The sequence below is a fragment of the Vespula vulgaris genome, chromosome 11, assembly GCF_905475345.1.
Source record: "Vespula vulgaris chromosome 11, iyVesVulg1.1, whole genome shotgun sequence".
Taxonomy (NCBI): domain Eukaryota; kingdom Metazoa; phylum Arthropoda; class Insecta; order Hymenoptera; family Vespidae; genus Vespula; species Vespula vulgaris.
Window position 1 is genome coordinate 6,839,739 of NC_066596.1, and position 14,446 is coordinate 6,854,184.

Consider the following 14,446-nt stretch of genomic DNA (forward strand, 5'->3'; position numbering starts at 1 on the left):
TTGACGCGGACAAAACCGAACGTTCCGCGGATACACTCAGCTCGATTGATATTTCGAGATCGTAATAGAGAGAAGTAGAGAGAGAGAGAGAGAGAGGGGGAGGGATAGAAAGGAGAGAGAGAGAGAGAAAACAGTTTCATGTACTCATCGATAACGTGATTTCTCGAAAATCTCCTCGCTATAAAAATATAATCCGCTTGATCCTCGAAGTCGATTTCAAGCTGTTTAAAAAAGCTAAATTGAAAATAGAATTTGCGAAGGGAACGTTGTACAAAATAACCGGCTAGAAATCAATGGATTTTAGCTCGAAGCGATATATAAATAATATTATATTTTTTCTTTCTTTCTTTCTTTTTTTTCTTTTTTTTTATTTATTTATTTATTTATTTTTTTTTTTTTGTTATTCTTTACTCGTCGAACAATCAAATTGACAACGCGTAATTGGCACTTTGAAATGGCACGGAAATATTACTCAGTTTTAAATCCGGAATAAAACTGCGAGTTACGGTTATAACTTTTTATTGATACATATAAAGATATAATCACTTTTCGAAGAAAGTACCGAGTCTAACATTGTTAATAATACACCATAGATCGTTCTCATTGTTTTGCCGGAACACGAAGCATATACAAAGCTCGAGGGGGCAACAATTATATTTTGGTTTTATTTCTACAGCTGCCAGGACACGCACGGCCAGGCGATAAGCATCGGCGTAGCCGATGCACGCAACAACGATTAATTTTATCCTCTGCTCTCTCTTTCTCTTTCTTTTTTTTTTTCTTTTTTTCTCTTTTTTGTTTCTGTTTTTTTTTTTTCGACTCTCGACGTGCTCTACGGTTCGTCCTCCGCTCGATTTACTCTTTAAAACACGATCAATAAGTCGCAAATCGAGCGTCCCTTTGACGATTGACGGCATCGCTTGAAATGCAGCAAGGCATATTTCGCGCAACAATTTTTCCCCCATCGACAACGTTATCAAGATAACGCGAAGACCGATCGATTTCTATGGGGATTTCACGAAGCTTGTTTTTTGATTAACTTTCTCATTGTATGATACGATACGCTCGCAGACACATTTTTCATTATTTCGAAAGTTTTCTTCGAAGATTAATTAACGATTCTAATTTCATTATAATATCATAGAAATGTAAAAGCAAAGAGTAAGAGAGAGATAGAGAGAAAGAGAGAGAGAGAGAGAGATTAAATTTGATAGAAGAAGAATGAGTAATTTTCGACTAAATTTACTTCGAAAGTGTAAACAGCTGAGAAAAGCTACCATTAGGTTTCATCCCTTTTGGATTTCAAAGGACTCAGAATTCCGGGTACAAACGAATTTCTCATTCTCCAGCATTTCTTTCAAAGACTCTTTAACCAAGACGATCATAAGACGAACATTCTGTAATTAACGTACTAGTCGAGCAAAGGATGAGTCGGTAAATCGAATACTTCCATCTTTCTCTGTTCTCTCCCCCACCCCTCTCACTCTCTCTCTCTTTCTCTCTCGTTGTACTCCCATTTTCTTCGCCGACAAGCGGATTTAATAAAGACTCGACGAGAGTAGAGTCGCGCCGACTACAGCGTCAATTAGTCCCATGCATCCGTGAACAATGAATAAATCAGTGCGCCACCGTTTCCAAAAAGGGAATCGCGTTTCGAAAGGAGGAGTTCGTCTGAATAGGATAAGACTAGGACAAAAGGTGTCGAGCACTCCTACGTGTATTACGACATTTCACTGAATTACGCGTGAAATTTCCTTTCTCTTGTAGGAAGGTAGAGATAGATGAGAGCGAGAAAGGCAAAGAGTGGGGAGAGGGGTGCTAGGAAGAGAGGGAGAAATGGTAGACGAGCGCAAGAAAAGTCGTTCTATCTAGACAAAAGGTAAAACGAGAGTAACACGCGATTCGTGAGAATTGTAAGACACGAGTGAAAAGTAAAGGACGAAGGGGTTGGTGAGGATGATGGTAGAAGTGAAAGTGGGAGAGAATCAGGACGAAAATGACGACGATTGTGGCTACCCGTTTGAAACTAAAGAATCGGTATTATACGCGTTCTAATAAATTAAGAAAAAAGGAGTTAATGAGAGAGAGAGAGAGAGAGAGAGAGAGAGAAAAGAAGAAGAAGAAGAAGAAGTAAAAGATTCGTAAGAGGATGTTCTCTGGAAAGAAAGATTTTTTTCTTTTATTTTGTTTTAGTTTGGTTTGTTTTCTTTTCTTTTCTCGTCCTAGTATTTCATGAGGACCATTAACGTGGCAAGTTACGTGATCCGAGGGTAAAAATCGACGTTTACGATACACCTTCGACCGGTGGATTTTGAACGTTGTTCAAACGAGAGATAAATTCGGACTATAAATTTCATCCTCTCTCTCTCTCTCTCTCTCTCTCTTCTTCTCTCCTCTCCTCTCCTCGGTAGACCTTTTATTCGTTCGAAAAATTTGTCGGTCGCTTTGCAAAAACAACCTGTCGCGTCGCGTTATTCTGTTCTGTGTTATGCTCGACGATTCCAATATACCAATATATATATATGCGTCTGTGTGTGCGTATGTGTATGTGTGTACATATACCTATGTAAAAGAACGTTGTTTCTCGTTTTTCACGAGCTATCATCGTGACATTTACCATGATTGGGACCCACGATAAAATTGTTAAAAAAGAGAAAAATTTCGCCCTTTGAATCGTTCTTCCCTTCCTAACACTTTCGTTACGTTTGGAAATCAAAAGATCCGCGTATACATTTTCGAATATATATATATATTTACATATTTGCTATTGAACGTATTCACCGATAATGTCATATGTATCTACATATCTATATACATACGCACATATGCAAACGTAAAGTTAATATCTCCCATGGGTCAAGCATCGGATGTTAATAATGCTTTGCATCACCCACATCCGAAATGTACTCGTTAAAATTATCATCACTTTGCGAAATTTCATATAAATAAATTCCGTTTGGTTGCTCCGCCGAAACGAAGTAAATCGTTTCTTTTTTTATCTTTTTTTTTTTTTGTTTAAATGTTTTTCTTTTTTTACAATTTTATTTTCTACCTCATAGCTATCTCATTTCGAAGGGTGGACAAAAAATCGAAAAGGCGTAGAAAAGAGAGAACGACGAGCGAGGCAAAACGATCCGTCACTCTTGTCAAACGTCGTCTGGATGATCCATCGAAACGGTTTTCCAATATTTACGAGATATCACTCGAACGTTTTCCCTGTGCACTGTGGACCTCCCGTTAATTTTTCTATTTATCGTGCGAAGGTTCTTATTCAAGGTCCTCTCTGCTTAAGTATTTCTAATAAATTTAAATTTCAGTTTCAGTTTGACGAACGAGTACATGGTACTGTTATTATAGTTACTTTCTTTAGAAAGAAAAAGGAACAAGAAATCGTATAAATTAAAGATACCTTACCGCTCTCTATGCACGAACTTTTAACGATTGCAGTGTTTTAGCCACGAATTTATGCTGTCCTTAGATAAGTTAAAATTAAAACGAGCTCTCTCTCTCTCTCTCTCTCTCTCTCTCTCTCTCTCTCTCGCTCGCTCGCTCTTTCTCTTTCTACTTCGTCTACGTAACTTTCGACTTTTGCTCCTCTCTCTTCTCTCTCTCTCTCTCTCTCTCTCTCTCTCTCTCTATCTTCCCCTATTTCGCTGACTATCTAGCCATCTCTTTTTCTCCGCTACATTGCCGTGCTTTACGAGGCACTACTCCGCTGATCCTGCTTAATGTATGCTCTTTCGTGGTGCTTACGTTAACTCAACCAATTTTAATACTTTTCGGAAACACGTCGAACAAGTGAAATCCTCTTAATATTTTTCATAATGAATTACGAATTACCAATTTCCAATGATTAGCATTGTCATTAAATTTAGATTTCTTATGCACCGGTATAAGTAGATCGGATATAACGTTCATTATTATCGAATCGACTTATCTTTTCAAACAATAACATAGATCATAACTTTAACAAGAATTTCCTTATCCGTTCGATAGTCCATTTTCCTTATGTAAATTTATTTTAAAAGTTTCTTCGTATGGTCGTTACCTCTCGGAAACTCAAACATACACGTACTAATATATATATATATATATATATATATATATATATATATATATATATAGACAGTAACACACTCATAATCGGTCCTTAGACAAGCAGAATCGCTTCGATTCGCGATTCGAGATCGCCCTTCGAAGTTGACCGTCCTCCAACTCGATCGGCCAACTTCGAATGACTATTCAAAGTCTAACCGGCGACGTGTAATTAATTCAACGATTTGAAAGGGGGTGGAATCTGGCAGGACTCGATCGAGAATTTCTCTCTCTCTCTCTCTCTCTCTCTCTGTCTTTCTGTCTCTCTTTCTATCTATCTATTTCTATCTCTATCTCTATATTTCTGTCTCTCTGCATGTGTCTCTTCGAAAGGTAGACCAAAAGGGTCGTTCTCGGGACTATCTCGAGCGATCGAAGATTAGAGATCAGTTATACGAAAGTGGTCAGTAGAGAATGTACGAATCGACGATCGGTGGTGTGGCTGTTCGGTCTAATCCGGAAGTGCCGTTATTGTTCCTTGGGTATAACAGATGCGGTCATTGCGGTGAGGAACGAGGAATATCGATGATTAGAGAAGCAAGGCCAGCCTGCGGTCGAGGCCACACCTTCCTGCTACTCTCTATTGCTTCGAGAATTAATTTATCGCAATGCTTAGTTAATGCAAGGACGTTAGGCAGTTTGTAACAGACACGAAATTGAGGATTTCGTATCGGTGATTAACGATTAAACGGTTCTATCGATGTCTTTAACTAATCAAGATAATCTCTCTTTGCGATTTAAAGAAGAAGATGGATGATTTCGAACGAATCGATAATGAAATAATTAACCGGACCTTCGTTATACGATAAACGATCAAAAATATCCAAAATATAAGGAACTTTTTTTCTTATTTAATGAACAGAATTAAACGAAATGAAACATTTAACGAAAAAGAACTCGGGGAATTTACATGGAGAAAAACGTGAAATCGAGCCTCTCGAATAATTTATGCAACATAGAATGAAAAAGCGTGACAATGGTTTCGTGTGTTCACACACACAACACACGTCGCACACAAACGCACACGTACTTATTCTCGAACGGTTCTTTATTCCGAGCGTCCTTTGAAAAAGGTACATTTCGTCGTTCTCTGCTTTAAAGAGAAGAAAGAAGAAGAAAAAAGAAAGAAAAAAGAAAGGCATCGCTGAAAATTGAATTCGTGTATCGACTTATTCGATAGCCGAAGATTCCTTCGTCGAGGGAAATAACAAAGTAACGCTAGATTCGATAGTTGTGCGTTTCAACCTTAATGAAAAAGATAGAGTAGAAAAAGCTGCCATGGCGTTTAGATTATCTTTTTGTTCCTTAAATAAAAGACAATTTCTAGTTTATCTCTCTCTCTCTCTCTCTCTCTCTCTCTCTCTCTTTCTCTTTCTCTTTCTCTTTCTATCGTAGGATAGATAAAACGTACGAAAGAGACAATACATTTATTTTCTATAACAATACATAATCAACATAAGAAATGCTTAACACGAAACGATAGTATAGGTGTATCTCATAGCAGAATCTTTAGCATCCCTGTATTTACAAATTTACATCCTTTTCTTCCTTTCAGTACAAATATTTTCATTATAATAGGTATTCGTATTGTATTACGAGAGAAATACCACGGAACTTAATTAAAGAAGCCCTTTTAGTTTGTCTGGACACATCTTATACACGGTACAATAGAGTTTTATTTAGCTGTCATAAGAAAGAAAAATATTATTCTCTCTCGTATATCTTAATGAGAAACGTTCTCCATTATTACCTGTATTATTGGATCGTCTTATTCCACTAACTAACTAATTTCGCACAATCTGTTTTTTTCTTCTTTTTCTTTGTTTCTTTTCTTTTTAATTTCCTTTTCTTCATCTTTCCATCGTGTTTTACGGGAGTAAAGATTTTCGAAATGACCGGCATACAAATCGTGCGATTAGAATAATCCGATGGATGGATGGAAGAGAAAGAGAAAGAGAGAGAGAGAGAGAGAGAAAGAAAGGGAGAGAAAGATGGAGGGGAGCAAAAAGAGAAGGGATAGAATCGTAGGAGGTAATATAGCCAGCGTGGAACAATTCGTCGTAATTCGTATGATTTGCATTGATTGCGAGTAGAATCATTGGAAGAAAGAATTGCTAAGATTTGTTTGAGAATGCTAATTTTGTACACATATAGGTATATGTATGTATGTAAGATCCATATATCGAAGTAAGTAAATATTATCAATGAGATATACGTACAGTAGTACGCAATATATTATTATTAAGGTTCTTTTGAGGGATCGATAAAACACATCCGGTTGAGAAGGAAGTATCTACGTAGGAGGAATGTCAAGAAGAGAGAAGGAGATGGAAGAACATGAAGATGTTCACAAAAGACATTCACAATAGATCTCGCGAGGCATTGTTTGAACATCTAGCACGATCCACTTTCGATCCACTCTCCTTAAGATACTCGTGGTACCACCGTAGTACAATTTTCCAAACCTTTATACCCTTGTCACCGATGTGTTCAAGGCTCGAGACACGAAGGTCGAAAAGAAAGAAAAAGAAAAGAAAAAAAGAAAGCTTCTTGTATGGGGTCGAGTGTTCGAAGGAACCTCTTTTAAAGTCGCCATTGTATCGTCATTGCTTGACCCCGGGTCAAGGATTTTTTCGATTTCGGAATTGAAAGGACCATCGAAAGACGCTTCCATGAGTGGACAATTCAGAATCGATCGAAGAATTCTTAATCTCTTGTTGGTATCGATCGGAAGTAATAAAAGTATTTGTAAAGAAGTATATAAAAAAAATATCCGTATTATCTCACTGAGCGTCTTGTTCGATGTAAAAAGAAAAAGATGAAGATAAAACAAAAGGAAGAAAAAAATTAATTCGTTTGTAATCTGAATCTCTTTCTTAACTAAGATCGTAAAGCTCGAGAGATAAAAGAGAGAGAAAAATGAGAGAGAGAGAGAGAGAGGAGGAGACAGGAATAAAAATGGAACGTCGGTGATAGCTCACGAGGAAATTAAGATTACGAATGGAGTTAGTCTGTTTTTCTTTTTCCTTTTTCTTTTCTTTTTTTTTCTTTTCTTTTCTTTTCTTTTCTTTTCTTTTCTTTTTCCCTTTTTCTTCCTCTCTCTTCTCACCTGGGCATCTTTCTCTTTTTTATGTTACAGTCGCCGCTCTGAAGCTACTTCGTATAAACGTCCCATCGTACACCTTGAGGGGCAAGAACGCGCTTCTGGAGTGCAGGTGAGAGAGTATACTTTCTACTAGCTTACACGTTGAATCGTCAAAGGGCGACGGAGAGGATGAATTCTTAGAAAAAGGGAATAAGAAAGAGAGAGAAAGAGAGAGAGAGAGAAAGAAAGAAGGAAAGAAGAAGAAGAAGAAGAAAGATAGAAGGTGGAAAAAGAATTCCTTTTCTTTATCTCGAAACGTCTCAAGTCTCGTCTCTAGTCGACGCTTCAGGATTCTTATTTTCTCGTGGCATGTACGAGAATCGAGCTCGATTCTCGCACGTGGTTCTCTCTCTCTCTCTCTCTCTCTCTATCTGTCTGTCTCTTTTTCTTTCTCTCTGTTTCTTTCCTTCTTCTTTTTCTTCCTTCTTCTCTTTTTCTTCTTCTTCTTCTTCTTCAAGGGAGTGTACAGGATTCGAACGTGATACATCGAGAAACGTGGAAGGGATGTGTTACGTAATTCGACGATAGACGACACGTTTACCGCAAAGAGACTTTCGTATGTTATCGCTAGACAATCCTTTCCGTTTGTCCCTTTGATATACTGTCTCGTTTGACTAAATGCGATCGCAAATCGATCCAGTGTAGTACCTCTTTAAAAATCTATTCAAAGGCAGGGTATATGTCCCAAACAACAGAGAATCCTTTGAAACGTTTTCCTCTGGAAACTATTTGTGAGTAAATCTCGCTTCCTTTATATCCTTTTCTCTTTAATTTATATCGTTAAACGTCATTTACATCATAATATCTGCGCTTTATGGGATAGATTGTAAGACGCTAGTTTTTTGAGTATTATTAACGTAATTAGAACGAATTATCGGCGTAGAAGTAATTAATTCTCGTTAAATATCGCCTAGAGCGCTCAGCCGTACCTTAGATACCGTATTCATTTATACAAATCGATTTTCTTGAGATTAAGTCTCTCGGTGCTTCAGGGTCTACGCCCGAAGCCGAGATGAAATATAATTAAAATGATCTTCGCTCTTCGGGGCTTATATTTTTACCCTCCTCTTACAAGATTTCCCGTCAAAGGCGTAATAACGATCTCTCGTTGAACAAATTTTTTTTAATTCGTTATGTAACGATTGCTCTGTCGAGAGTAACTTTGAATAATAATATGAGAACCTCGTTGAATCCGGTGCTTTGAGCGTAACTTATTCGCATAAATTATAATATTATAACAGAACGGATTATCCGGTAATTATTAATATTACCAATGACCGATCCTTCTTTCCAACATCAACAATCAAAATTTCAATTACATTAATTTGCACTTTTTCACGGATATAAAAATAATTTCGATCGATTGTTACTATAATTCACAGTCCAACGAGCGATTTCGAAAAGTCTCTTTGATGAATAATTTCGCGATTCGTTTTTATGCGCGAATTCGTCGCATCGTAATCACTAATGTACGCGAACAAAGGTGAAATGAGAGAAAAGAGAGAGAGAGAGAGAGAGAGAGAGAGAGAGAGAGAGAGAGAGAGAGAGAGAAAGCTGGCCGAAACTAGCGAACTGCTTTATGCGTCTTCCTCTCTTTGTTACGCGTAATATTTCGCGTTGGTCCAGTGCGACGGATATAATGGAGAGTCACGACGAAAGACCGGCCATACGAATCACGGCCGTACGATATTTTTACATTTTTTCGTGGGGGAAAAAAGAGGAAAAAAAGAAGGGAAAAAAGAAAAACATACAAAGTGCTATCCTACGGTTAGGAGTAGAGAAAGAGAGACCTACTTCGACTCGGTGAAAAATTAATCATTCTTCAAAAATGAATACCTTCGTTATTATTATTATTATTATTCTCTCTCTCTCTTTTCTATTCTCCGATAATCGAAAAAGCGAGATATAAAAGATGGGTATAGATAGATAGATATATATATATATATGTAGAGAGAGAGAGAGAGAGAGAGAGAGAGAGAGAAAAGAAAATAATAAAAAATAAAATAAAGAGAGATCGAACGGGGAATTAAATACGTCGAAATGCAAAAGAGTAAAGTTTGGCATCGTGAATCAATGTAAGAGGGTCTTCGACTTCTCGTCTCATTTATCGCAACCCTCGAGAGGTAGTACGAAGTCTAAGCGAGAAAAGAACTCTCGAGTCCCCGCACTCTATCCTCTTGCTCCACTCGAACTCGATATAGAGAGTCCCAAGACGACGAAGAGAAGGAAGAAGTGAAGGAGGAGGCGAAGGAAGGGATGAAAGAGGAAGAAGAGAAGAAAGAGAAGAGAGAGAAGAAACGAAGGAAATCCCTTCGACCCTTTTCCTTCTTCCTACTGCGGGATCCCTCGAGAGTATTGCGCGTACTGCGGACTACTTCTTCGCGGTGAGGCTTTGCGCGCTTCGCTTCTAATCTGTCGATCGAAATTCCATCGTTGCCGGAGGTGGTAGAACGAATTGACGGTCGGCGCAAAAAGACGCGGACAGAGAGAGAGAGAGAGAGAGAGAGAGAGAGAGAGAGAGAAGTGAAGAAACAGAATAGACCGTTAGTCAGCAAAATTCGTTTTAGCAAAGCAGTCAGTCATCGAGTATCGGAAAAAGAAAGAAAGATAGAAAAGAAAAAGACAAAGTTATCGAAGGGACGCGAGGAAAGGACGAAGTATTTTCTTAACCCTTGAATATTCACGATCAAACGAGATATTACGAATACTAACGCATAGACTATACGCTTGTATATCCACGGGTAACATACGTACGTATAGAAGGCATTCCTCCGAATGGACAGGGTGCAACATATACTATATACCTAGGTATACTATATTCAAAGAAACGCAGAGAGATAGGGTACGTATATATCTGCACGATAGATATATATCAGACATCAAGAGATATAACATCCAACGAATTTGCTTTTTGCGAATTCAGACGTTGTCTCTGACCGTAGCTAACGGAGTTACTTTTGCTCGTCCCGTCAGCCCCGTCTACGTCGTCAAGCACGTTTCTCTCTCGGTGAATCCCTATCTCGTCTTCGAACTAAATTTAATATCCTCTTCCATGAAAGTACGTCATTTGCAAGTTCTTTTTTTTTCTTTTTGTTTTTCTTCTTTTCCTCTTTTTTCTTTTTTTTTTTTTTTTTATCAAGAAAACATATTTTCATCGAGAAGGGTCGAAAAAACTTGCTATACCGACGACTTTTAATTTTATTCCTCATTTTTTTCGGCATCTTCGCCTTCTCTTATAGACAAACCACAGGTCGGTCAAAACCACCCTGATATACCATCATTCTCTCTCTCTCTCTCTCTCTCTTACCTGCATCGTCTTTCGAAATTAGCCAAGCACCCTTCGTTGAAGAGCCGAACGTTCAACCGAGCAAGAGAGACCGAACCCGCAGGCACGTCTTCGTGTACGTCGACGAGCAACTCTCGAATTAGTGGTCGGTTATCTAGGATTTCTCTTGTAGAGCATACGGCTCGCGCATAACCATAAGATCTCTCTCTCTCTCTCTCTCTCTCTCTCTCTCTCTCTCTCTCTGTCTAATATACACGCACACACGTAATAGTCTTATAAGAGAAACGAGATGTTTCGAAGCACTCTTACAAGCACGTTCTTCCCTAACACATGCTGCTTTGTCAATAATTGTACTCTCAAAGTTATTCGAAAATCAAAGTCTCCTTGAAGACGAGAAAGGAATTAAGTCCATGAACAAAGAGAGAAAGATTCCTTTCGTATTCGCACTTCAATCGGAACGGGACTTGACGAATCTTTATTAACGAAATACCGATCGTAAATTCCTATCGACTAATAGAATACTTCGCTATCGGGCGTTTATCCAAATATGTGTTGAATGACCGATGCTCATCGTCGTTGTATTGACTTCGGAATTAATTTTGATGTATCGAGCGTCCTTTAAACTCTCGCAACATGTAATTATTACATATTTTGATCGTCGTGAGAAGGATTTTTTGTTTCTTTTTTTTCCTTTCGATTTTCACTTTCTTTTTCTTTTTCCTTTTTTGTAACGAATATTTTATTAAACTTTGTATTTTCAGAAAGCAATAAAAAATTATTTTCGTTCAATGATTCCGTTTAAATCGTTCTCGTCGCATCGAGGACAATTACGTGCTCGTTCGGACAGGCGAAATCCAATTTTTAAAATGAAATCTTGATAACGCGCGCGACAAATCAATTAATATGATCATTAGCGTGTTCTCTGGACGTACGTGGGTTCATTAATAATCTCGAATTTTATGGAACGTTCGAATACAATATGCTGCGACGTTCAAATATGATATGAGTTTATGCATTATAAGCTTTTATTATTGCGCACGGGGAATCTAAAAGAGAATTGATGAATTTATGGACGCGTTGTATAATTAAAAACTAATTCTAATTAATATCAATTTTACAAGTCGTTATCTTCGTTTATCGAAATAAAAATATTTTTATTTAGAAATATTTAGAGGTAAAGTTTAATCTTCTAAGCGTATACAACGAGTGCCGTAGGTAGATACATAAATCTTCTCGATCCTCGTTTCGTGCTCGTTTTAGATTAGAGACGATGTTACAAGGGTGAGGGAGGGAGATTAAAAAAAAAAAAAAATAGTGAAAAACGTCGATAGTCATTTCTCGAACCATTGGAGGCTCGACCGTATTCGAAGATTAAATTTATTCCATTCCACGTTGTGTGTACGCCTCTTATATTTTCTACAATATTTTCCAGTCGGTGAGAGTTCGGGAAATACATAAAACGAATCGACGAATCGAGAGGAAACTGCCTTTCCGCTTACACGCTCTCTGGATTCAACCGAGCAAAAGCAAGTGACGTTTGTTCTTATATCATTTAGACTTTGCGGAAGATATTTCGCGCATCGGTGAACGTTCGCAAGCTCGCGCGTATATTTTATACGCCCGCCCTCCCTCCCCCCTCGCTTTCATACTTCTTTCTTTCGGCTCACGTATCGTAGAAAAGTAAATGTCGAGAGAAACGAAATTTACCAGAAACTTGAGAAATAAAATATAATTCGATTTTTTTCGATGGAACTCATATACATAGAAACGAGAACTCGTGTCGTGGAGAAACGACGTCTCGTTACGAGGAAATTAAAGTAATCAAAATAAGTGAAAAATCGATCGACCATCTACGCGTATAGCCCTATAGAAATATGTAAATATTTTATTAAAAAGAGAGTCGTTTTCACGTGGGTACACTTTCGCGCGAATACTTTCATCGTTAGGTAGGTAGGTAGGTAGGTAGGTAGGTAGGTAGGTAGGTAGGTAGGTAGCTAGGTAGGTAGGTAGGTAGGTACATAGATAGGTACCTATTCTGGCATTAATGTATTCATCGACAACGGCAACACCGGCAGCCATTACACGAAAGTACATTTGGCTGATTGCGTATCGGCAAAGCGCACAATCATAGATAGCATTTCTATCTTGGTTTTTACGATGGGAAAAGAATCGATATTGGCGATGGTGCTCGATATCGTTGTCGATGGTAGAAAAGAGAGGGAGTGGAGGGAGAAGGTAGAGGGGTCGGTACGATTGGTTGGGAGAAATGGAAGATAGCTAGGGTCCCTAGCGCGTACTTCGTCTAGTTCGAAACGTATCGCGTGCTCAAAGTAGCAGCATGCTTTTCACGTAACCTCGTAACCGAGATGCTGAAAAGCGCGAATCTCTGGCAAATTGGAGTCCACGCTTTTTCCAAGCTCGCCCAGAGAAATCGCTTGGAAAGTAGAGCACCGTGGCAACGATTTGCCTTCCTTTGCGCTCTTCGATCGAAACTACGTACCTCCTACTACCCCCCCTCTTTCTCTCTCTCTCTCTCTCTCTTTCACTCTCTCCTTTCTCTTTTTAGTACCCTTTCGTACACCTTCTTCTTTTGCACCTCTTTCCACTCTTCTTCCAGGGCATTTTTTTCTCCCCGTCCTTCTTCTTTATATACGCGCCAATCGAGCGAAAGGCTCGGCTCGTGTGCGCGTAAATGAAACACTTGGCCGTCTCACCCTATTCGTCATCTTAGCCCACTTTCAACCACCCTTTTCACTCGCTTCACACGTACGGTAACAAGTGCCGCTACTCTTTCTCCTTTCTCCTTTTGCTATCCTCTTACCCTTTTTCTTCTCCATTTTCTTTCTTTTCTTATGCTCTCCTTTTCTTTCTCTCTCTCTCTCTCTCTTTTTCTTTTCCTAGTTACTTCATCGGTATTTCCAAAATCGTTGTATTTCTAAAAGATTAGGAATCGTAAGAGGAAAACTTCACAGTTTTATCTATTGTATTATGATTTGATAGAAAAATCGACGAAAGGCATATAAAAAATGTATATATATGTAATATACAAGTTTATATATATATATATACATATAAATATACAAGAGTATACATACACACACACATATATATACGAGTAATACGAACCTTTCTTGAAACGTTTTCAACCCTTTTCCCAAATATATATTGCTGCGCTTCTAGTTTTTCAATGTAGCTTTTAGACGTAACCGAAACGTCTTGAAACATTTTTACAAAGACGGCATCAGCCAGTTTGCCGCGAGCAGTCGAATCGTCTTCCTCCTTTAAGAATTCTCTACTTATAGATAAATATATATGCTTACATGTTTCCTATAAACTTCCATGCGGAAGCCACAGCCAACGTTGTCGTCTTCGTCTTCGTCTTCGTCGTCGTCTTCGTCGTCGTCTTCGTCGTCGTCGTCGTCTTCGTCAACAGCCTTGCATCAAAAAGTCTTGGCGGATAAGCTGAATACTTTGTAAAGGAAGCCAGATGGCTTTTTCTCAGACATGGCCTTTCGATAAAAATATTTTATATCTCGATTTATTCGCGTGGAAAACCATCATAAATGATACGTACTTAATATTTCGTTTGCTACGAGTGATATTAATATTTCTTTTCTTTTCTTTCTTTTTCTCTTCTTCGTTCATTAATAACAATAATAAAAAAAAAATATTTAGTAATTAATCAAACACTCGATACGAGCACGAATTGACGTTTAGAGAGTATCGCAAAACCTTCTTTAAAGAAACCGACTAGAGACTTTTTATATATGGCTAACCAGTATTACGTAGCATTTACATTTGATTCTCGGTGTTTCGTTAAGTTGGTATGATAAATTATTCAGAAGGAAGAGTCGTGCGGATGATAAACCGTGCTAGAGCTGCCGCACGAGAGTTGGCATCGGTGTACCGTTAATTAGTCC

At 38.2% G+C, this 14,446-nt stretch overlaps 1 protein-coding gene across 2 annotated transcripts in view; it reads left to right on the forward strand.

The window, feature by feature from the left end:
• LOC127067478 (uncharacterized) overlaps positions 1-14,446 on the forward strand; it is a 64,423-nt gene that overhangs the window by 21,599 nt on the left and 28,378 nt on the right. For both annotated transcript variants that reach the window (XM_051002443.1, XM_051002445.1), the window contains one exon: positions 7,235-7,310. In XM_051002443.1, the coding sequence (XP_050858400.1) occupies positions 7,235-7,310 (76 nt within the window). The remainder of the gene's footprint in view (positions 1-7,234; positions 7,311-14,446) is intronic.